General features: G+C 38.3%; 1 protein-coding gene across 1 annotated transcript; it reads left to right on the top strand.

Moving 5' to 3' along the window:
- Nucleotides 1–47: 47 nt before the first annotated feature.
- On the top strand, nt 48–23,236 carry NOP14 (NOP14 nucleolar protein). The gene is made up of 18 exons (XM_017820788.1): nt 48–565; nt 2,577–2,711; nt 3,575–3,716; nt 4,277–4,422; nt 4,854–4,991; nt 5,969–6,091; nt 7,211–7,342; nt 8,505–8,805; nt 9,841–9,971; nt 10,202–10,287; nt 11,910–12,045; nt 13,952–14,053; nt 14,825–14,978; nt 19,066–19,225; nt 20,060–20,207; nt 21,139–21,257; nt 22,425–22,580; nt 22,928–23,236. The coding sequence occupies exons 1-18, from the start codon at nt 368–370 to the stop codon at nt 23,025–23,027; spliced, it is 2,607 nt and encodes an 868-aa protein (XP_017676277.1). The 5' UTR covers nt 48–367; the 3' UTR covers nt 23,028–23,236.
- The last annotated feature ends 1,405 nt before the right edge of the window (nt 23,237–24,641 follow it).

Below are 24,641 nucleotides of genomic sequence, written 5' to 3'. Positions count from 1 at the left end.
CAAAGCGGGAGGGGAGGAGAGTGTCAATTATCGCGGTAGTTTGGCGGAGATCTCGCGAGAGGTGTGGGGCTGCGGGTGCGCATGTGGTGCTCCCTGGCACTGCTGAGGGGAGAGCTGGGACTGTGCCGCTTCTTCGTCGTCTCCTCCTGCCTCCCCTTCGCTCCTTCCTCCGCTCTGCGGCCCTCTGGCTCTCACGGGGAGGGGGAGAGCTGTCCCGGAGGGCAGCTGTCAGGCTGAGGGGCAGTTCGGGGAGTTTTGCCCCCTCCCGGCGCCATTTTGCTCTCCCCGTTCGCCCCCCCAGCGCTGTCCCCGCGCTCTGAGGGGCTGAGCTGCTGCCTCCCCTCAGCCACGGGCAGCCAGAGCAGAGATGGGGAAGGCGGCGAAGAGGAAGAGAAAGGTGTCAGGGCCCTCCACAGCCAAGGGCCCCGTGAAGTCGGCGATGGCCGTGGTCAAGAGTAACCCCTTCGAGGTGAAGGTCAACAGGCAGAAGTTTGACATCTTGGGGAGGAAAACCAAGAATGATGTGGGGCTGCCTGGTGTCTCACGGTCCAAGGCCATCAAGAAGGTAAGAGGACATCTAAAATAGGGAGAAAGGATAGCATCCCCAGATGTGGGGAGATGATAAGGCTGGAGCCTTCTCAGGTGAGATAAGGGACCACCTTCGTCGTGCACAGGAATGTCTGGTCACCTCCCACTGCTCTGCAGATGATGGGGAGCTCTGGGAATGGCTCCCACTAGTGCAACCCACAGAATTCAGGAGTACAAGTCTTCCTTATGGCTTGTGTGGGAATGATTTTCTTTTCAAGTTACCCAGATCCAGAATACAGTGGCACGTGTTGTCTACGAGCAAATATGGGACCAGAGTGCTGTCAGTGTTCATTGCGTTGGTGGGTTTTGGTGATCATAGGATGTTAAAACTTCTTGATAATGATGCTGTGTTGGTGTAATGGTGAAAGCTTGAGAGGGCTCTAAGGTCTGAATGCAGGGAGAAATGTGTGGATACAAAGAAACTAGCATTGACCTGGAAACAAATGCTGGTAACCTTTTGTGAACTGATTAAATAGTCGTGTTGTTGAAGCATGCAGTGATCTGTCCTCTGCTCTCATAAGAATGATCGTACAACTTAACAAGAGTAAATCTTTTATTCCACTTTTGTACCATTCTAAAATTGTCTCCTTGTCTTTCTCTGCTGCCGTCACCAGCTACCTGTCTAAAATCTGTAATGTGTAAGGGAGAGCATGTCCTACTATGCGTCTGGGATTCCAACAGCCTGCCTTATCCTTGGGTGAAACACTGGATTTTTCAATGATCTGTCCCTTCAAACAAACCAGCAAAGAAAACCTCTGTAGATTCAATTAAGGCTGAAAAAAGTATAATTTGAAAATGTGCCCCTGAGATTCTCTCTGACATGTTACATACATTCTGTTTTCAAACAGATTTAAAGCACTTACTGAAAGGATAAGTGCAGCAAAAGCAAATGGATAGTTTGTCATTTTGCATGTGAGAGGTGATGTATTCAGTGTTTTTTTTAATCAGTAAGAGAGGTAATGAGATAATTGATAAACAAAAGTGCTTTTCAATATCCAAGTACATATTAAAGTACATATACAGTGTTCAAGCTGCATAATAATTATATTTTGTGCAGGAAGTAAATACAAGGTAGAACTGGCACAATAAGAGATGAAACCTGAGCTTTGGTGTCATTTACTGCCGCATCTGAAAATTGTGAATGCTCAGGGAGGCTGTGGAGGCGTCATGTAGGAAACAGATCCTTTTCTTCAGTGCAGCACTTTGCCAGGTCCTGGCAATATGAATGGCAGGAGTAACTTTACCAAAGATTCATTTAATGTGTTTTCAAAAAAATTAATTTTTTTTCAACCTAAACACAGCCAAGATTTTCTTTTTTAGAAACTATAGTATTTTCAGCATGAAATTATAAATTAGCTCTCAGTCTTCCTTGCTATTTGTCAAGACTTTAGAAAACTTCATGAATGTTTTAGATCACATTTTAAGAGTTGGAGGTTTTCTTTCATGGTAAAGTGAATCAGATGCTTGTCATGAATTAGATCACTGGCATTGAAAAATAAACCTGTCTCCTTACTTGTACCATAAGTAGAGTGCATTGTAACCAGGCATGGACCCACTTGGGGTTGTTATGTCTTAAATGAAAAGACCAAAAAAAGTTCAGCTGACTTCTTCTGGCTTTTTTGGTTTCTTTAATATAATATTCTTTGTTTCCTAAGCTTCAGACGAATCAGAATTCTTTAGCAGAAAGGCACAGTTTTTATATGTGATCAAATAAAGGTGAGATACAGTGTAACATATTTTGTCTTCACATGGGCAGCTTATAAGAGAACTTAGTGACACTGAATATATTGCATGAGCTTCCCATCTTTTTTTCTCATTAATTTTTCCTTCTCTTTCATTGCATTCTGATAAATTATTATTATATGATGACAACATAAAGCTTGTTATGTTGACAGGATACCATGGAGCCTTTTTTGCCTTGACTTAGAAAGTAGTTACTCTCTTTGTTTTTTTTTTAATTTTATCTCCTTTTGTCTTTTTCCCTCTAGCGCACCCACACATTGCTGAAAGAATATAAAGAAAGGGAAAAGTCAAATGTGTTTAAAGATAAACGTTTTGGTGAATATAACACCAATATAACTCCAGAGGAAAAGATGATCAGACGATTCGCTTTGGAAAGACAGGTAAACTATAGGAGTTTAAAGAAAAGAAAGCAAAACAAAACCAAACACAAAATCACAAGGAACGCTTGACTTTTGAGAGCACCCTCTTAGCAGAGGATTTTGCAGCACAGTGCTTTATTTTTGATTTTATATGTTTGGAACTTATGAAAAACGATTTTTTTTGTGGGAAATTTTTTCATTAAATCTTTCTGGTTTTGTAAGACAGCTTTTTGCAGGATAAATTTCTTTGAGCACTGACATTCAAGGAAGCCAGTTATAAGCAGATTCATTGATTATTCATTGATTATTTGGTTTTCTTGAACTGCTTTCACTACTGTGATGTGTGAATTGAATTAGGAAAAGGCAGCAACTGTCAAGTGTACTTTGAGATTCCAGTACAGCTGGAGAACAGCAGCCATTTCATTTGCTGAGTAGAAGAGCTCTGTAACTTGCTGTCATTCTGTAAAGTGAATTGTATGCACAGTACTCTCCTTTCTGCCTCATCATACTCAGCCTCCAGAACTGAGTAGTGTAACATCATACTCTGCTGGTAATTTGTATAGCTTTAAGGCTGTTTCATTAGGCCTGAAATGTAGTAATTAGAAACTGATGTTACAGATATAGATAGAAGTTAAGCTTCTTTATGTTTCCTGAGTTAGTCCATTTCTACATTAGTATAAGAGAGACATGATGCTCCCTCACTTAAGGTTTAATATGTTTGTATGAAAGTATTGGTCTGGCAGTGCTCTTATTCCAGTCTTGAGTTCCAGCAAAACACTGGAATAAGAATCTCCTCAAGTAGTACTAAAAATACAGGCTGTGTTAATTTGTTGTCTGGGAGCTAAAGATCTTTTGATATTTAATGGGTGTTTTACTGTTCTTAGCAAAATTATGGAAAGAAGAATATCTATAATCTTAATGAAGATGAAGAATTGACTCACTATGGCCAATCTTTGGCAGAAATTGAGAAACTAAATGACATTGTCGATAGTGACAGTGACACAGAAGAAAGGGGAACACTGTCAGGTAAGATGTGCCAGCTGGTGTCCCACTGCTGGTTTTATTGTTGGTAAACGTACATCATTTGTTCAGTCCTGTCTCTCAGTGAGGAAGAATATTATGTACTTGGTGGGAATGTTTAAGCCAGATTTAATTACTTCTTAACCACACACAGGCCAGTTCTCTGGATTTTAGCAGGTGTTAAGTTGGACATACCTACCTGGCAAGCTTCTTTACTCTGTGAGCTTCTCAGCATGAATAGGTACCTGTGTTTTGAGCTCTTGGGCCAGAGTCTGAAGTGTGAGTTTTCTGGCTGCTTTCTTGCACCTCTGAACCTAACTGCCAGATAAATATTGGAAAAAAAACCATGTCCCTACTTCATACAAAATGTTTGTTAGTGTAAATTATGTGTCTAATATAATCTCTTTTGGTACAGCCATTCCGTAGGGATGGGAATAATGTTTGATTGGTTCAATAGTTCTAATTGCTCCCATTCTCCAAGAATAGGGAGATACTGCCCCAGCAGCAGCTCTCCTGCAGTCATGTATGGATTTGAAAAGGATTCACATTCTACTTTTTTTTCCCAGCTGAATTAACTGCTGCTCACTTTGGAGGGGGTGGAGGCCTCCTTCGTAAAAAAGTATCAAGTGGGCAGGAAGATGAAGAGGAGGAAAAACCTAAATCTAGGAAAGAACTCATAGAAGAGATGATAGCCAAATCTAAACAAGAAAAGGTGAGTTTTTAGCCCTGAAGTACAAATGAACATGATTAAGAAGCTGTCGTGATTCCTGTGTTTGCAGAATAGAATAGTAGTGACATAGAAAACAAAGGAGGAAGCTGTCTAGGAGAAGAGTCTGAGCTCCTTAAATAAAGTCTATCTGACTCTGTAGGCATTTCAGGAGTAATAACTTGGGTACCTACCATTCTTTTGTATCCCCAAATCTCCCAATTTGTTGACACCTAATTTGGTTTCTGTATGCAGATCCTGTACCATCCAACATAGCTCTATATTGCTGCTTCTACAAAGAATGTTTGCACCTTATAAATGTTAAATGTCTGAAATTATTCATTTGCTAAAGACAGCGTTTTGGTTTTGTGCTGTAAATGCTGTGTCATGTCCATCTGAACATAACTGCTGCATTTGGTTTTGTTTGGTTTTTCTAGCAAGAGAGGCAAACTCGGAGAGAAAGTACATTAGAACTTACAGAAAAACTTGACAACGACTGGAAGGAAATCCAAACCCTTATGGCCCGCAAACCCCCAAAGTCAGAGAGAAAGGACAAAGAAGTAGAAAAACCCAAGGTAAGGTTTAGTTATCAAGTCTGAAAGAGGCTGCAGGCTGAACAACATTACTGACTTCAGCTCACTTGTATGATAAATACGTTTTCTTGAGGAATTAAAATTGTTGAGAACGCTGACTTGGTTTGAATGCCTTCAGGGTGTTCTTTGGATAAAACAACTCGTACTTGACAACAGACATTTCCTTGTTGTAAATCGGGTTCTATCTACAAAAAGAGAGTGGAAATATTTTACTTTTGAATAGGTATCTTTTTCTATCATTTTTATTTTATACTAAGGGAAATAACTTTTTTAATCTAAGAATAGGTATTGTGTTGAGGTTTTTTTCTTGTAGAAATTCTGTAGTATCTCGCAGAACATTGTGAATTCTTATTTATTGCTTTGCAGTAGAATTCAGTTTTTATAAGATCAATTAATTAGTTCAATCTTACATTAAAATTGATCTCAAAGTACAATAGAAGATACTGGATCAAAAGTTCATATTTTGGTATGTTGGGTTTTGTGTTTAAGATATTTCACAGCATGCTGAGACTCACTGAATATCAGCATTCCTTTTTAAGTTCTTTACACTAGACGTCTATGTAACTGAAATAGCAAAGGCTTAGCTCATGTCTGACAGTATAAAGTGAAATGCAAATTACTCTTTTATTAATTTATTCTATCTGTGTTTTGGTAATAAACAATATTTTAAAGTTTTTTCAAGTAATAAGTTATCCAGTTTTAATTTAAGATACTATATTTTAGTTTCTCGGTGGTGACTCCAGTAGGGGAGGGGGAAATTCCAGGAGAATTTCTGTTCAAATGTTCATTCCATTCCATGTCTTAATACTGAGTTGAATGTTCTTGCAGCTTGCTTTGGAAGCAGTCTTTTCCTTTTATCTTGACAGTCTTATTTCTTAGCTGTTAGTCTGGCAGGGGGTGGCTGCAAAGCAGAATAATGAAACTTGAGATAATAAACAATCACATAAATATTTCTTTAGCCTGATGAATACGATATGATTGTTCGAGAACTTGGATTTGAGATGAAAGCAAAGCCTTCAGAAAGGATGAAGACAGAAGAAGAATTGGCAAAAGAGGAGCAGGCACGGCTCCAGAAGCTCGAGGTAAAGCATTTATGGCTGAGATTGTTTTGGGGCCTGCCTTTTGGGAGTGACTGCTTATATTGCTTGACCTTAGGTTGATAGTGGCTGTACTAAACTGCAGTTCGTCCGGGGGGGTGAATTCAGGAAATTGTCTGTTTGTGTTTGTAATCTGATATTACAACAAAAAGCCCCATAGGCTTAGTATGTGACTATGGAGGTTTATGAAATGAGTCAGTTTTTCTTCAATAAAAATGTAATGTTACTTTGATTTGCCTTTAAATGTTTTAAGTTATTCAGTGAGTTGAGAGCTGCTTCTAAGTCAGTGGAGTATTGTGTTGCACAGCAGTTGAATTAATACACTGGCAAGTCTTTTATTGTTGTCTTCTGGTGTTGCAAGTGTCTTTCAGCAGTACCATGCAAATAGCCTTGCTTTGCAGAGGAATAGGATTCTTTTGGGAAATGTTGCATGCTACTTCTATTGCATGGAGCTGTAAGTCTTATGGAAAGATTAAATAATTTGCTAAATGGTTAATTTTTGATTTGGTGTACTAGGGACACATGTAGGATCACAGAGAATTCAGTACCTTCAGGTTACCTCAGAGCAGCCCAGTATCTAATAGCAGAACAGAGAGAATGATTTTTTTTTTTCTTTTCTGTTCTCAGTATCTTGTTTGATCCTCAGTCTGTATCTCAAAAATCTTAGGATATAGTTGTGTTTACTACAAACTTGTTACACATACAGGAATCAGACAAACATTGCAGAATCACAAAATGCTTTAGAAGCTTATATTTTCTAGTAGTGATGTCCCATAAGCAAAGCAGATACATTTTAAATTGAGGGAACACAATGCTTCAGGTAAACTCTGTTTTAAAGTCTTCCAAATAAGCTAATCCAATTGACTGTGTGCTCCTATCAGATTGCATTCCCCACAAAATAATAAGTTATCATCAACTTTTTCCTGTAATTTCTCAAGTTGCTGGTTTGTTTTTTTTTCAGCAGCTTTTTGAATAATCCCAGTTACCTGTTTTCTTTCTTTGATTTTCTTAGCTGTAGTAATTGAGGGATCTTCCTTTTTGGTGTAGTTACTGGATTGATGTAGAAGGCTCACATCTTTGTGCAATGTTTCTTGTTAAACACAGGCAGATCGACTGCGTCGGATGCGTGGAACAGATGAACAAGCAGATAAGAAGAAACCCAGCCACGTGTCAGCTGATGATCTGGCCGATGGCTTTATCCTGGATAAAGATGACAGACGGTTACTGTCTTACAAGGTAAAGTTTAATGTTTCTGAATTTTCAGAGTTCCATAAAAAAGATAGGAAAAGCAGTTTAGAAATTAATTCTGTGGAGACATTTAGTCCAACCTCCTGCTCAGAGCAGGGTCCACAGTGAAATCACCAGTTTACTCAGAATCCAATATGTTCTTGGAAAATCTCCGAGAATGGAGGCTGCACAGGAGATGTGCACTGACTGTCCTTACTGTGAAAAGATTTCTCTTTATATCCAGGCAGAACAAAGCCAGGTCTACCTCTCCTCATAGGGCAGGTGCCCAGTGCCCTGGTGATCTTGATGGCTTTCTGCTGAACTTGCTGCCATTTATGGATATCTTTATTGTATTTCAAGGCCCAAAACTGGAGACTCTGTTCCCTGTAGCCTTACAAGTGTCTAGTAGAGGGAAATAGTTGTTTCCCTCAGTCTACTGACTATATTCCTGCTATTGCAGTAGCCTTCTCCACTGCTGGCCTACTGGGTTGAGAGGAGGCTTTAACCCTTCTGTTCATTTTTTGAACTTCCACTGTATTTGGTAACAGCTTCCACCAAATTTCAGCCTGAGGATGAGTGGGTTTCTGAAAGAACCCTTCCCCTGTGAAATAGTTTTGATTAAGGTGGCAGAGCAACATAACCTTAGAGCTGATGTGTGAGTCACCCTGACTGTGGTGCACATGTGTGTGTGTGTGCTCATCCTCTTACACACAAGTAGCAAGGGAACTGCTGTTGTCCTCAAAGGGGAGCATACAAATTATGAATATGAGTTTAAACTGATGATTAATAAAATCAGGATGGGAACAAATATTTATCTGATATGGTATTTTAACACATAGAAGGAATATATTTTTTAATCAAGAATGTTTCTGTAAGGGATGTTGAATTTTTTTTCATATCATCTGTTAGTAGTTTTTTCTTTTGTGTTGATGCTTTTAGTCTTTATATACTACTTCCTAGTCTTCCAGTTTCTTATAGCCCCTTGGACATAACTACTATTCTTATATCTGTATGTAGATATGTTTTCTCCTTTAAATCCCTTCTTGGCTGGCACTGCTGCTATTCACTGCTTGGTCTGTTCACGTGTATTTGAGATAGCTTTGCATAATGCTTCTGATGAGGTGCTGTCACTTTATCAGTGTTTTTACTGGCTTGTTTGCTCTACTGGCAGGATGGAAAAATTAATATTGAAAATGAGGAGGAAGAAAAAGAGGAGGAGGAAGAAGATGAGGAAGGTGGGGAAGAAGAAAATGAGAATGAAGAAGAAAGTGAAGATGAATCTGCTAGTGAAGATGAGGATGATGCTGCAGATAGCCACTCTGATCTTGACTCTGACCTTGAGAGTGAAGAAGAAGATGCAGGGAATAAAGAAGAGAAGAAACACAAGACAAATGAAAATGAATCACAGACTGTGGAGGAACTAGATCCAAAAAGGGAAGCTGCAAAATCAGAGCTGCCCTATACTTTTGCTGGTAAGCAAAGGACTGATCCAGAGATACCGGTTGTCTTCAAGGGGCTTATAATAAGTCTCTTTCTCTGCCCTGTAGGATCTACATTCATACATGAAGTTTTGCTTCATGGTTGTCCTCTACTATTCCAAGAGCAGCCTGTAACTGCTGTTCTAAGTGATCAGCCCTAGTCAGTCTTTGAGCAGTAGGAACTAGATGTGTTCCATCCCAGAGCTGTTTCTGCTCCTCTGAGCAGCCTTAGAATTGAAGGATAAACACAGGAGAGGAAAATAAAAATAACCAGGCTCCTTTCTGAATGCAACCAGAACATCCAATCCAAAGTGCTACTGTTCTGCCCAAGAGAAGCCAGAGAGTATTCTATGATTTGTACTTAAATGAGAAAAACTTACTTTCCCAAGTGTTTGGACTGACTTTTTTGTCAGAAGATGCTTGGAGAGGCAGGTTTAATCCCTGTGGTGTAACATCACAGTATTGTTAGAGACACTCAAAGTTTGACTAGTTTTGGGTCTGTGCCTTGCAGGAGGGAGGAGGCACGTTTCAAGTAGTACACAAAACATTCATTAATATTAAATACATAATGGATCTAACTGTTGTCCTAGTGTAGATTCTCTAATCTGTTGCAAGATTAAACAACCTTTCAAACAACTTCCTCAAATGCTTGTGTTTTTCCATCCAAAGGAGATGACTTATTACACAAAGCCTTTTAAATTGCATTCAGATTTTGCTTTAACCAGAAAACAGTCACATTAAAATAACTCAAAAGTTATTCTAATAAAAGTTATTAACTCAACCAGTTAGGTTGTTGACTTTTGCAAGAAACTAAATATATGCCAGGGTTTTATTTTCTGACTTCTGTTCATAGATATAATACTACATATATGCTGAGAGATTATTACTGTTAAAATTTAAAACCTTTATAGGATCTTTTTTTTCTGAACAATAATATTTTCAAATTGGAAACTTTGTTACACATTCACTTGAATTAAAGCTATAAAGTTTGAGATTTTTTTCAGGTCATTTTTTGTTTTTATTTTTTAGTTCCTGAGTCCTACGAGGCATTTAAGTCTTTATTGGCTGGAAGAACAATAGAACAACAGCTTATTATACTGGAGAGAATTCAGAAATGCAATCATCCAAGCCTTGCAGTGGGAAACAAAGCCAAGTTGGAAGTATGGGGGGTTTGTTTTGTTTTATTTAAAATTAACTTTGAATTGCAGAGTGAATTTTAGTAAGTGTTCAGGAAGCAATATAGAACATAGATGTTTCTATGTTGTGAATAGGAGTAGAATCAACAAACTGTTCTTCATTTTCTAAGTCTGTATTACTGTTCTTTTGTGCTGTGTAAGAATATGTACAATAAAAAAAAAACCTAATAATTTTAACATTATGCTTCTTGCAGAAATTGTTCGGCTTCCTTTTGGAATATATTGGAGAGTTGGCAACTCTGGATTTACCAGAGCTCAGGACAATTGACAAACTGGTCCTGTAAGTATTAAATCCTATGGATTTTTTCCCTTTTATGATTTAGAGAGAAAAGCTACCTAGAGTAAAGCATAGATGTTGTTTCTTTCAAATACTCTGTAAGGCTTGTTGGCAGCTGGTAACTCACCAACTTTATAATGTTAACTTTTTTTCATATGTTGCTTGACCTGTTAGTTATACCCAGATATTTTCGAAACCTCAGAATGTATTTTTTGATCTGCAAAATGCTTTTCATGGGTAGTGGATAAATAATACCATATATGCATGAAACTTCTGTATATTAAGTTATTTAGACTACTGGTCAAGGGTTTTAAGATTTGCAATGACAATGTGCAGTTTCCCTTGCAATCTCTGATTTTTTTCCATGAGTTTTCATTCTGTGAATTCACTCAGGGAACTAGATGAAAATGGAATTAAGGAGTGTTACAGTAAGCTCATAGGAAAGTTCCAACTAAACACTTGGCAGGAAGTTGTCAATTTGGCACTGTTATCTTCAAATACCTGACAGGGAGTTAGTCTGTGACAAGAGAGCCAAGTTTGTCTCAGAGGTATAGGCAAAGGATAAGAGTCAATGGACATGGGCTGCCACAAGGGAAATTGCAATTAGATTTAAGGAAAAAAAGTGTTCACAGCAAAGATACTGAACGTTAAAATGAGTTTCCCAGAGAAGCTGTGAAGACACACAAAACTCAACAAAGCTGTGAGCAACCTGACCCATCTTTGAAGTTGGCCGTGATTTGAGCAGGGGTTGCATCTGATGATCTCCAGAGGTCCCTTCCAAGGATAATTAACTTGTTATTCCTATCTTGATTTTTGCAAGATAGACAGCTTTCTTTCAAGGAGTTATTTTATGTAGTTCTCAGCATTTTTATTCCATGCTAAAGTCAGTGGGTTTTTAAAAATCAGTTATGTGCAGTGTTAGCATTCATTGCTCAGCAAGAGCACTGACCCAGTGCTACTGTCCCACATGCTGGGGCTTTGTACAAAAGGGTAAATACATTTTGGTTGTGTTCTAGAACTGGGATTTATTAATGTCACTACAGACATATTTAACTGAAAATACTGAAAGAACTCTGTCAAAACAGATGCAGATTCCAGACTACATATCCCTGTAGGCACTAGCCATAGGCCAGGAGCTGACCTAACGTACTTTGGGGTTTTTGTCTTGTTTTCAGTAATAATTTTGCTAAGCACATTGCCGCCTTACATGTTGCTTAATATTGCCTAAGAGTGTTTTGAATAGTGGGCTGTTTAATAGTATAAGCCAACATACCTCAGTGCAGTAAAATCTAAAGGTAGGAGATTCAGAAGGATGTGTTATAACCATAGCAAAGATTTCGAAGTATATTTTAAAGTTTTTAATTATTTTTTATTTAAGATTTAGAACAACTCAAACCAACAACTCAAAGATTATCTCACAAAGCCCAATGAAAAATATATATCTCTTTAACTAAGGTGTTACAATAATAATTATCTGCATATCGGGTGGCTGTTTCTAAAAAAGAATAATTCATCTCGGGGAATTAGTTATTGCTGTAATAAAGTGCTTAAAAATCAGGTTTTTATTAACATCGTATTAATATCAATGGTGTAACTTGATTATGACTTGAATTTCTTGTTAATAGGCCATTGTACAATCTTTGCCAGATGTTTCCTGAGGCAGCCAGTGACAGTGTTAAGTTTATCCTTCGAGACGCTGCTCATGATATGGAAGAAGTGATTGAAGTCAAAGGCCGTGCAACACTCCCAGGTTTAGACACGGTAACAAACACATATTGTCGGGATAATCTCTTTCCTTTAGTACAGAAGTTCCAATAAATGCAGGATGATATTAAATTTTATTTTGAATTTCAAAATACGTAGTGAATTTATTAGCATCTGCGACTTCTTAGGTTTCTCAATATTTTAAACTGCTTTTCTGGAGATAAGGTGTAACAAAAATCCCCACAACAAGAAGAAGTACTCACCCCTGAGAAACAAACAACCCACACACATTCTTCAGAACAGAGGTGTGAATCTGTGATATTAATAAGGGGAAAATATCTTAAAGTTACCATTCCAGTTTCATAGCAGAACATTCTTTGTTTTCCTGATGAAACTTAAATGGGTAGTTAGGAAGAAGTGATTTTATCAGTTATGTTCTGATTTCTCTAGTTGTTGTAAGTGCAGATGTTTAAAAAAAGTGCTCCATAGAAGTGCAGTATCTCCTAGGTTAAAAAAAACAACACCAAAACAAAAGACCCCCCAAACAAACCAACCAAACAAAAAACTCCACCAAGAAACTATTATTATGGGTATAAAAACACAACATTTCTTAGTACTTTACATATGATAATGGCCAAATTAGTGACTTGGAAACAATTGGTCTTTCCTTCTTATATTAGTAATATCCCAATTTCATTGGCCATGCTAAATATGAACAGATTTGTTTTGCAATGTCTAGGTAAATGGCTGTTAGGGAATTCAAGAGTGGAGCATATGGAAACTGAGTGGTTTTTAGTTGTAGCAAAAACTTCAAAGACAAACTGTAAGTCTAATTCAAAGGGAGCCACTTTTCTATCTCTCAGCTTGATGAATTGCTGCTGCTTAATGGAATAATTAGACTCTTGAAAGGAACTAAACTGAAGGATTTGCTTAGAAGGCTTGGTTCTTACAGCTTGGAAGATGTTTATATGGAGCTCTTTTGAAGAGTCTTTATTCAGGATGTTTTGGATTTTGCAGGAAATGTATTGTAGAGAGCTTTTAACTTCTATTTTTAATTTGTCACTGTCACCCTTATGACACCAGTCACACTTCTGGCTTTCATTCCCTTCACTGGACCTTTCCAGGTTGCAAGCCATTGTTATCTTTTAGGGTGAAATTATATCACTTCCTATTCTGAAAGCATTTGTTTGAATGAATATTCCACAGAGCTGTCATCTTAATTGACCTTTCGTGTGCCTACTGTGAAGCTGAAATTTGGAATGTGACATATAGTAAACAAAACAGTTCAGGAGAGTATTTGTTTACAGCAGAAGCTTCATAGAGAGAAACAGAGCTAAAACAATAAAACTTTGCTTGCTTCTAGGTTACTATGTAAATATCCACTTAGATAATTATCAGAATTACCTCCAAACTGATGTTTAACTTCCTGATGGTCTTGACAGGTCACTTGTAGCTCTTTATTTAGCAAGTCTCCTTCAGCAGAAGTGTACCTAATCACTGTTCAGTTCTTTTGGCTGCAACTGTTATTTGTTGGTGTGTGGCAGTGCCTGAGGATCCTGGTCACTTCACTGTCTGTGGCAAGGACATGTTGAAAGGTGTCACAGGTCCTGTGTGGCCACTTGCTCCTGTTTTTGTGGTGTGAGAGTATGTGACTGTGGTGGGCTAGAGGAGGTCAGATGTTCTTGTGGTGTAAATGGGGTTGGGAGGCATAGTTCCTTCTCAGTTCTTTCAGCTGCCTCACTCAATGAATGCAATGTTGGACCTATAATAGATATCCCATAACAGATAACCCCTTTTGTTTCAATAAATAGGTCACATATCATATCAGATTTCTCAAAATTATGTATATTGTAGTATTTGTGACTACTGCCTGGCAGTTACTCATTCATAGTTACATATGTGTAAAGGCAAGATCCTGGGATTAATGTCTTAACTGTATTTTGCCTTATTTATGTGCCATCAGCTTATTTATTTGAAAATTACATCTCTGCTGTTTCCAACTTCCGACTTCTGGCATCCAGTTGTAACACCTGCTTTTATCTACATGAGTCAGCTCCTTACTAAGGTATGTCTGTGATGCTGTATCTCAGTCTATAACTTCATTTTCTTATTTCTTCCCAGAACTGCAACTATATATATTAACATAATGTATATAGTGGAAATGTACTGAAAAGGCAGCTTTGTGTTTGGTATAGTCACAGGTAGTAATTGGAAGAAAAAAGGAAGGGGAAAATAGCCTTGCAAAGTACAGTCCATCTCACAAAACCATTCCTACTCATTTTTTCAAGCTGTCACACAAGTATCCCTCCTATGGTGAATTACATAGGACTAACAGAACAGACTGAATGAAATCTGAAGTCATTAGTGGTTTCTCTTTCATATGTTGCATTTGTTCATACTTAAGAAAAATTATTTACTTTTAAATTGGCAATATTGATTTTCCTCGAAAGTGTACCTAATGCAGTGCACTGAGCTAAAATATGTCCTTATTTTTCTATCCTAATATCCCGTTTATATGTTTCTTGAGCTAATTGTTCGTTTGCTGCCAAGTTGCTCTGAGCCTTCTGTTTCCTTGGTTCATTTCTAAAGAACGTATTGTTTGTGGTTTTAGCACCTTCTAGTGGCTAAACCAGTGCTGACAAACATCTTAGTTCTGCATATACTCTTGAGTGAGGGCAAGGCAAAGCCAGTGTGGTTTTCATCTAAGATCAGAGAGAGTAATTTTACAGATTTCAAATGTTTACAGCATAGTTAATACTTCGTTTTTTTGGGAGATCCTGTAGTTGTGATATATAGACTTTTAATTAGGAATATTTTCTGCTTTTATTTCTTTTAGTGTCGCATTACAACATTGCAAGATGTTATTAAAGGGTTATTTATATGCTGTTTGTTCCTGGAATATGTATCTCTCTCCAGAAGATTTGTACCAGAACTCATCAATTTCCTTCTTGGAGTACTTCACATATCTCTACCCAAAAAACAGGCCCAGGGTGAGTTTGTGTAGAGTAAATGAGTATTTATTTTAGAGTAAACCTTAGGATTAGGGTTTATCTTTTAAATTCCAATACAAATATTTCACACTGATTTCATTGTTTTTGAACAAAAGGCCAAAATCATCTGCTAGTTTAGCCAAACACAACCTTGATTCTTGGGCATCTTGTGAACTAGATCCTCTAGTGTTGTTGGCAGGAAGGAAAGAACTGAAGTTATTAAAGGAAATGAAGTCATGTTGGCCACAGTGCAGTATTTTTGCAATACTGTCATTCTAAATATTGTGTGATTGGACTGTACTTGGAAATTTACGGTTCCTAATGGATTCCTGATGAGTACCCTGCAACTTCACAGTGAGGCAGCAACTAATGCTGCAGACATCCTCCCTCTTCAACCAACAGCCACGTTACCAAGATAAGTGAGAGAAGTATATCACAAAGTTATTTATTTGACATGGTTTTATTGCAGTGTAACAGAGGGCAGCTATCCCCACAGGCAGGATTAGTAACAGAAGTGTGTAAACTTAGCAACTTTCACAGACAGCAGAGAGAATAAAATGATCTTTTCACTGTGATCCATATGGTAGCAAATTTTTTATATTTGCCAGTCTTTCTCTTTGACTTTTTATTTTGGATTAGTTTCTGTCTTTAAAGTTATTCTGGTTCTGGGGCTTCTTTGTTGACAAGTTCAATGACAATAATTCAGTTATGAGCAACTTTGTCAGAGCATAGTAGCTAATTCCTGTGTTAGTATCTCTGGCACTGTGAGTGTCACAGCACATGGGAAGAGAAGCATGATATTACCAACTGAAAAAATTCAATTATTTGGCAAACTCACATGATATCTGGGATTTAATGGACTAAACACTATCTGTTAATATGCTCATCACTCTTGATAATAAAGAGTCTGCTCTCTAGGTAGTTTTAACAGTGTGGTGAGGAAGGTTCAGCTTCTGTCAGTATTCCAGTACATCTACAGTAGTAGTGGTAGTCTTTGCAGCTCCCTTCTTTTCCTTTCAGGATTTTTATGCCTTTCCATGCTGGCTTTTTTTTTTTTTTTGCTTTTTAATTCTTGAGCTACTCATGATCCCATTTCTCAACAAGCTTAGCACTGCAGTTTCACCTTTATTTTCTTGTATGGCTGTACCCTACAGACTTTTCCCCAGCTGCTTCTCCCAACCTAGCAGTTTCTTCTGAAGTGTGAGCCAAGGTTACACAGCTGGGCTACATCAGAGCTAAGCCCTGGATTCTCAGAACACCAACAGCTGAACTCTTAGAAGGAGGTGGGAAGAGGTTATGGAGTGGGTGGGTTATGTAGTACTTTAAGTATTTTCTCCTTTGTGTACTCTTTTAGGAATACTTGATCTACAAAGGTTTTTGGTACAGTTTAAATAGAGGATTCTGCAAAATCAGATAAGAAACTTGAAAAATATTTAGTGGTAATTGATGATCAATTATTACTTTTAAAAAATACTTGTTTATATCTCTGTAATTTATTTTGCATTTCTGCTAGCAGTGAGGAAAAGCTCAGTACAAGAAACATTAGAGGCACAGTGTTGTCTTTGAGAATTTTCCAGTCAATGTTGATGTTTTGAAGTTCCTAAAGTATCCAATCACATTTTTAAATATTCATGGTGGAAGTATTGCTGATAATTATGATGGTTCAGCTATCACCACAGAGTGTTTTAGAATGAGCCGACATGTCCTTCTCTGGAATGTTGATACACTGTCACACCAAAAAAAATTCTTGGGCTTCAATTTTAACAGTAAGTAGAGTCAGCAGATTAGAACTCCTGCTGTTTTAATTTTACAAGCTTGATCCATGAATTTGTCACATGGAAAAAATATATGTAATACAGTTTCATAAAAGGTTGATTGTGTGATTTAGACTAAAAAAAACTTCAATTATTACCTGAAAGAAGAAAAGCTGGAGGTGGAGGGAGCGGGAAGGAGTTGTCATTGTTGATAGCCTTAGCTAATGGAATTGCTAATGAGATCTGCCATCCTCTCATGAGTAAAGCAGATAATAAAACTTACGTATCTTGGTTCCTGATCTTGCTTAAGTCTGTATGGGTCATAATCTCTCACAACTTCAGGTCTCAAACCTTAAGAACCTTTATTTAAATGTGCTGTCTTTTGGCCATGTACAAGTTCTATAGCATGTAAATAATCTTAATTTAGTTTGAAAAAGTTTTTAAGTAAATTCCACTGCAAGCTTGCAGGACATAAGGAAAACAAAGAAAAAAAAAAAAACAAAACAAGGTCCATCATAGAGACTGGAAATTATTTTGTCCCTTAGCCATAAAATTCCTCAGGTGCTTCTTTGGTGTTGCTCTATAAGTAGTTTCACATATCATCTTATGATCAGAAGTATAGGGATCCTTTAGTGTTTTCTGTATGCTCTGCTCCATTATATATTCTGTGTTCCATGCTTTTCCTGTTCCTCCTTAGCTGGAGTGGGAGAGGAGTTTACAGTGTGTATCTGAGGGGCCCTGCTGTGAGCCCACAGGAGAGGCTCAGTGATTAACTGCAGCTGGGGGCTCTCCCTGCTCCAGCTCACTGTTTCTTGACCACTTTCTGGTCAAAGCCATCTACTTGTAACTCCATGGGAAAGTCCTATGCCTGCCCTGTCCTCTTAAGCATATCCAGTGCTCCATCCTCAGTGGCAGTTTAACTGTGCATCCTGTTTTCCACAGGGCAGGTGAAGCTATGTGTCCTCACTTTCCCCATACATAGAATGACTCAAAGAATCACAGAATGGTTTGAGTTGGAAAGGACTTCAAACACCTCTGCCAAGGGCAGGGACACATTCTACTAAACCACGTTACTCAAAGCCCCATCCGACCTGGCCTTGAACACTTCCAGGGATGGGGCATCCACAGCTTCTCTGGGTAGCCTATTCCAGTGCCTCACCACTCTCATAGTCAAGAATTTCTTGCTTATATCTAATCTAAATCTACCCTCTGTCAGTTTAAAACTGTTACCCCTCATCTTATAACTACACTTCCTGATAAAGAGTTCCTCCCCATCTTTCCTGTAGGCTCTGTTTAAATGCTGGAAGGCTGCTGGAAGGTCTCCCCAGAGCCTTCTCCAGGCTAAACAAGCCCAGCTCCCTCAGCCTGTCCTCATATCGGAAGTGGTCCAGCCTTCTGGTCATCTTCTTGGCCTTCCTCTGGACTCCCTGGAGCAGGTCCGTGTCCTCCTTTTGCTGAGGGTCCCAGAGCTGAGCACACTCCTCCAGGCGGGGTCTCAGGAGAGCGAATTAGAGGGGGAGAGTCCCCTCCCTCACCCTGCTGCCCACACTGCTTTTGGTGCCACCCAGGATGTGACTGGCAATTCCTCATCTACTGAGTCATACTGAGTTTGACACCTGTCAGATCTGTGCCTCTCCAGTCTAGAGACAAGGATGTTGTATGGGACAGTGCCAGATGCTTTGTACAGATCCAGGTAGATGACATCTTTCCTTATCCACCAACACTGTAATCCTGTCATAGAAGGCCACCAAATATGTTAGGCACAATTTGCCCTTAATGAAGCCATGTTGGCTGTCACCAATCACCTCTTCATTTTGCATGTGTTTTAACATGGTTTCCAGGAACATCTGCTCCATGATAATGCTGGACACAGAGGTGAGGCTGACCAGCCTGTAGTTCCCTGGATCTCCCTTCTTTCCCTTCTTAAAAATGGTAGCAGTTTTTCCCTTTTTCCGGTCACTGGAAACTTCAGCAGTCTACTACAACTTTTCAAATGTGTTGGGGAGTGGTTTAGCAGCTTCATCTTGCCAGTTCCCTCAGGACCCTTGGATGAATCAGGTCTCATGGACTTGAGCACATTCAGGTTCCTTAGTCTCAAACCTGATCTTCTAGTGGGCAGTACTTCCTGGTCCCTGCCTTTGGATTCTGTGACTAGGGCACTGGCCTACGATTGTACCAATGCTCCAGTGTTTTCAACTGTTTTAGACAAATTTAATACTAATAAAAGTATTCTTTAAGGTTATACGATTAAAAAGGTAAAATGAGTTGTTTGTTTTTCTTCAGAAAGAATGCGTAGAATTGATCTTGTTTAATGATTGTTCTTGTTTTTCTAGGCTATACTGTAGTGCACCCATTTACACCGGTGGGGAAAACTTTAGAATTGCTTTTGGTGTGTGATAAGGAGGATCTGGAAAGTTGGCAAAAGCAAAATCTGCCATTGAGTATTGTGACTAGATTAAAGGAAACCAGCAAAACAGAAATGAATCATATCAGGTACGTAGGAACTGTGAACATAAGAAATGCCAAATCATCTGTTGGATAATCTCAGTGACAGTGCTCTTGAGGAGTAAAAATAGGAGTAATGGATAGTCCTGCTGTGGTTTTATGATACTACTCTGTAGCATAGAAAATATGCTAATCTTTTGCCAGAACATTGTGCAGAGCACTTGCTGGAGTGCTCAGACCTTCCATTTGGTTTTGGTACAGCTGTGAATTGATGAGGATGATGTAGAGACAGAGGAGGTGCTCAGTACTTTGAACTGTCAAGCTCCTCAGAATCAAATAATTGTATGTATATACAAACATTATGTTAGGAAGTATAACATAAATAGTAAAACACTGAAATTAGGAAAGAGCACCATTAAACATGTTCATTAACCACATTCAGCCTCAGTTTCCACCCTGGGCTTATGTTATGGTATCACTTACTTCAGGGATGAGTAAGCCTTTTGTTAAGTTCTAAAAGAAAACTGAAAACCAAAATTACTAATTCTGTTTCGACAGAGTTTTAGAACTTCAGAACCATTACCAGAACACTGTTAGAACTAGTATAAAAAAATCTTACTCCTCATAAGTGGCAAATGCACAATACTGGTTTTGCTCAGTGCACTGGCATAAAGGTTTGTTTCTGATAGATTTCTTGGGTATTTGCTTAGAAGGGTGATATTTTTGGTCTGAATTAGCTATTTCTAGCTGTCATGGGTTCTATCAAGCAGTCTTAATAATAGATTCTGCTAACAGTCCCAAATTTAATTAATTCAGTTCCTTTTATTTGAAAATCCATTACAGTTTTTGCAAGTGAAATTTTTAATTTTTTTGCATTAACAGGTTATCATGTCTAGCCCTGTGTTTCGACCTTATTAAAAAATGTGCAGCTCTCTATGAGTCTTTACCATCATTCCATGAAATAATGCATCCTGTCAGAATTCTCCTTACACAACATGTGCCAGTGAATGAATATCCTGAAAAAATGCAGGTCTGTACTCCTCAGGAATGAAATAATTGATATGTTTGTTTTACTAATAAATTCTGTGATCTTCATCTGTGCTTAAACAAACAAAAAAACAAGTGTAAGCATCAGTGAGATTTTTTCATTTTGTGCTCTTCAAAAACAGTAGTGATGCTTCTGTGGAAAAACCAAAGAATAGCAGAGAATGTTTAGAAAAGCTATTTTTTCATTGTGTATCATGTCTATTGAAGAGAGTAGAAATTTGCTTGTAATAATGTAGCATTCCATGAGTGACATAATTTATAAGAATAGTCTAACCATCTGGTTGCTCTTGTACTTTTGTGATGAATCTGTAAGACTTTGGTACAACAAATAGGTGTACCAAACTGGTGAGGTAAAATTTGTAACTATTTTAGTAAAACTAACATAAATATGCCTGGTCAGCCACCTTACTTAAAACATGGCAGTTGCTTATTTTCTAGCAGTGAGATTCTAGTTTTTAATGTCTCTTCTGAATGTAGCAAAATTGTCTTCTGCTCAAAGAGGCATCATAAAATGTCCTTAGAGAGCAGTGTTTTCTTGCATAACTGTTGCTCAATGGCCTATATTTCTGCAATCAAAATAAAAAAAAAAAAAGAACAATCATTCTTAAAATTACCCGGAAAGGCAGAGTCTGAGTTAAACTGCCTTTAGTCTTGTTTCTTCCTCTGTTAGGTGAAAATACCTGCAGACCTTTCTTATAGTCCATGATACCATCTTAAGACTTCCAAAAGCTTTTAAAACCTATCCAGCCTGGATTACAGAATGTCAGTGTTAGCAATGTCCTAATGAATAGCGGTGACTTTACCCAGAAAAAGAACATATGAGGAGAACATTACTGTTGATTCAAACTACAATAGCTTGTGACTTACAGTGTCTTAGATATGTTTTAAAATTGTAATTTGTTTTGCATTTTCAGGAATGGTATCACAGTGCTCTGAAAGAGCTGGAGACCAAAGTAAAACACTATACCCCACTGATATGTGAGAAAAAGAAGCCAGTACCATTGAAACAGTATATACCTAAAATTGTGAAAGTGTAAGTAAAGAACACTGGATGCAGAGGAGAAGTGCATTTAAACATTAAGATTTTGGCAAGCTAAAATGGATTTGGAAAACGGGACGCAAAACAGATAACTGTTTTTCTGCTAGATTTTCTGCATAATTCACAGGGGGCCAGCTACTTGGGTGGTAGGAAGGGGAGGGGGGGAAAGGAAAGAGGAATTTTAAATGCAAATTTTATCTGTGGGCAAAAATAGCACTGGAAATCAACTCTTGCCCATATAATCGATTGTAAATCAACAAATTTAAAGAGCGCTCTGTCAAGCAGTCAAATCAGAAGAACAAGAGTGAGTAGTTCATGCGTATATGAAATATATGAAGGTAAGAATGGATGGTGAAAGCACTGAGGGATTTTCTGCACCTTAGTGCAAAAAATAAGGCAGTCTGTTCTTGTACTCTGCATCAGATAAATAACCATCAGTCAGAGGAAGTGTTCCATTACTTGCCTACTTGTTTTGTTCCCCCAGCCAAGCAGCTTTCTACCTTCCAACAGTAGCAGTGACAGAAAACGCTGGAGTTTTTCCCCCCTTTTTTTACAGTGCTTGCCATGACCATATGCATTTTTCTGTTCTGTTTTGGAATTAGATTTTAATAACACCAGTTTAGTTTCGTAGATAATAGAACAGTATTCTGATTCAGGAATTCTGCTTCATATTGGCTCCTGACTTATTTAGCCTTGTTGGTTATCTGCAGGGGCACAAATTGTCTGCTTTATTTACTGTAGTAATTGAAGAGGACAGCTTTCCTCTGCTGTACACATTTATCCCCAAGTAACTGATCAGACTTCTTCTGTAAAATGCATTTACAGAGAACATCTGCAAAAATTTCAATACACTGGGAGATTCCGTCTTTTGTTCTCCTGCTCTAGCTTTTTCAGTCTGTTCAAAGAGCAGGTCGTATATGGGGGGTTGAAGTGTAAATGTTGCCTGCTGGTTGTTGGCATGATGACGATGTGCAGTTAGAAGGTCTGGCAGGTGTTTTTCCAGTATGTTTGTTGGGTGGCTCCTTATTTTGCAAGTTAATTATATAACATGCAGGAATTAAAATACTGAGTTAGTATTCATACAGAAACTTACTCCTTATTAACATGAATAAGTTGTGTTTGTTGAGGTGTTCTATGCTCACACATACATTCTCATTCCAGCTTAGAGTTTGGAAGAAAGCAGGCAAGCAGCAAGAAGGAGCAAGAAAGAAAGCAGTTGATTCAGAGGCATAAACGTGAACTTAAAGGAGCCATTCGTGAGATTCGGAAGGATAACCAATTTCTGGCCAGAATGCAACTTTCAGAAATCATGGAGAGGTAATGTAGCCGTTGTTTCAGCACCAGTTTGGGGGCTCTTCTGCTGTGTGTTCATTTCTTTGCTGCATGCCAAGGCTGACATTAATGATCAGCCATACTAAACCTAAATAAAAAGGGACAATTTGAGGAAAACCAAATCTTTTCAACAGAGATCATTTGAAGTGTTTTCAACTTTGCAGTTTCATTTTTCTAGTTTGAGATGCATAATGTTTTTATTTAAAATACTTGTTGGTGAAATGTAATAGTTGTGGGGGTTTTTATGAATTAATAGTTATTCTCTTAGTGTATTAACTTATTTTCCCTAATACAAACTTTCTGAATTTTTTTATATGTTGTTTGTTTTACAGAGATTCAGCCAGAAAAAGAAAAGTGAAAGAGCTTCTTGGTAGCCTTGCTACACAGGAAGGTGAATGGAAAGCAATGAAAAGGAAAAAATGGAAGAATTAAATGGGACTGTATACAGCAGAAAAGTTTGGTTTTATGGTCATAGAAAATACCCCAATCCTATGGCTTTTGAATATATTTTAATTGCATTCTTTGGATGCATTCCTTTTGAGGAGACAACATCATCAGATCTGTCTGAAAATGTGAATCTGCTTATTGGGAAAATCCACAGCTTTTCATAAGGAAAATAAAAATAACACTTTTGTATGTGGCATGCTTCTATTTATTTTAGTAATAACCAGAATTCTTACCTATGTGTGACCAGGTTTTAGACTAACTACACTCACACACATTAAAAAATTGTACTGCAAAACCTTTTGTTACATCAGGCTGGGGACCAGTCACTAGTGGAGCTCCATTTTAGGGCCAGTTCTCTTCAACACCTTCATAAATGAGTTGTATGCAGGACTCAAAGGTGTGCTGAGTTTGCTGAAGAACTAAACTGGGAGGAGCTGGTGACTCCCTCGAAGGCAGAGAGGCCCTGAAGAGAGATCAGAGGTTGTCCAAAGGGGGACAACAAAGATGGTGAAGGGCCTTGAGGGGGAGCCATATGAGGAGCAGCTGAGGGCACTTGGTCTGTTTACATGACTTGGAAAGCAGGACTACCTAGTCTTGCTTCAGCTGACTAGTCAATATGGTCTGATAGTTTTGCTATTGCTGCTCTTATGTGAAAGGAAGGTCTGGTTATTTGAACTACAAAGGGCTTGGACAAGCTTGAGTGTTGGCAGACCCTTTCTCATAAAGTTTCTCTTCATACAATCACATTTACGAGTTGTCTCTTTGTTGCTCTTAAAACGGCTTATCATAACAGGCCTTTTGACACATCTGTTATCAATTATAAATCTGTATTTAATTAGCCGAAAATAGAAACTGTTCTGTAACTACAATCAAGTCATCAGACACGAAAAAGGAAAATTACCATTTTGCCCTTAGTTCAGGTAGGTTATCTGCCACCATCAGCTGTCCCAGAGAATAGCGACCCTGAATAGGAATACTGTAAAGAATGAGGTGAGAACAAAACTGTTCATCTAGAAACTGCATAAATTACCTTATTTATGGCAGCTGGATGCAGTTTGATATTCTCAGTCATGCCTTGCAGAAGTTCTTATCTACCATGGTGTGTCCCTACTCTGTGTCAGCCTCCACCTTTCACCATCAGCCACTGCTGTCTGGAGGTACTGAGGCTGCTCTTTCAGATGTGCAAGGTTTTGGACTGGGAAGGGGTGGGCAATGACCTGTCTAGTTCTAGAAACAGTGCAATGTGTTTACATGCAGGATTGTATGACGCGGTTGACTGCAGTAACAGAGCTGGGCTCAGTGATCTGCAGAAGCTTTGGGCTAGTAGGTTTAACAACAGGAAGAGCAGGATTTTTGTTTTTTTTTTTTAATGTATCTGAATTCAGATGGTGCCTGATCAGTTACATGCAATGATTAGGAGTCAGAAGAACACATCTACATATATTTCCCAGAAATTAAATGATTATTCCAGTGTAGTCTGGAGCACCACCTCACAGCAGAAGTTTGCCTCCAAATGGGCTGCAATCCTGGCATAATCATTCATTTTTCAGGGTATGTACTGAATGTGCCACATTTAATTTCTCACACCTAATCAATTAC

This window comes from Lepidothrix coronata, unplaced genomic scaffold (assembly GCF_001604755.1).
Source record: "Lepidothrix coronata isolate B3197 unplaced genomic scaffold, Lepidothrix_coronata-1.0 Scaffold85, whole genome shotgun sequence".
NCBI classification, from domain to species: domain Eukaryota; kingdom Metazoa; phylum Chordata; class Aves; order Passeriformes; family Pipridae; genus Lepidothrix; species Lepidothrix coronata.
Note: the sequence above shows the minus strand (reverse complement) of the source record. Positions and strands in the feature narration are given on the sequence as shown.

Bases quoted from the DNA above. Each gene is read 5' to 3' on its own strand.
- NOP14 (XM_017820788.1), top strand. From the start codon at position 368: ATGGGGAAGGCGGCGAAGAGGAAGAGAAAGGTGTCAGGGCCCTCCACA. The intron at 2,712-3,574 runs GTAAACTATAGG...TACTGTTCTTAG, and splicing joins GATTCGCTTTGGAAAGACAG to CAAAATTATGGAAAGAAGAA. The intron at 7,343-8,504 runs GTAAAGTTTAAT...CTCTACTGGCAG, and splicing joins GACGGTTACTGTCTTACAAG to GATGGAAAAATTAATATTGA.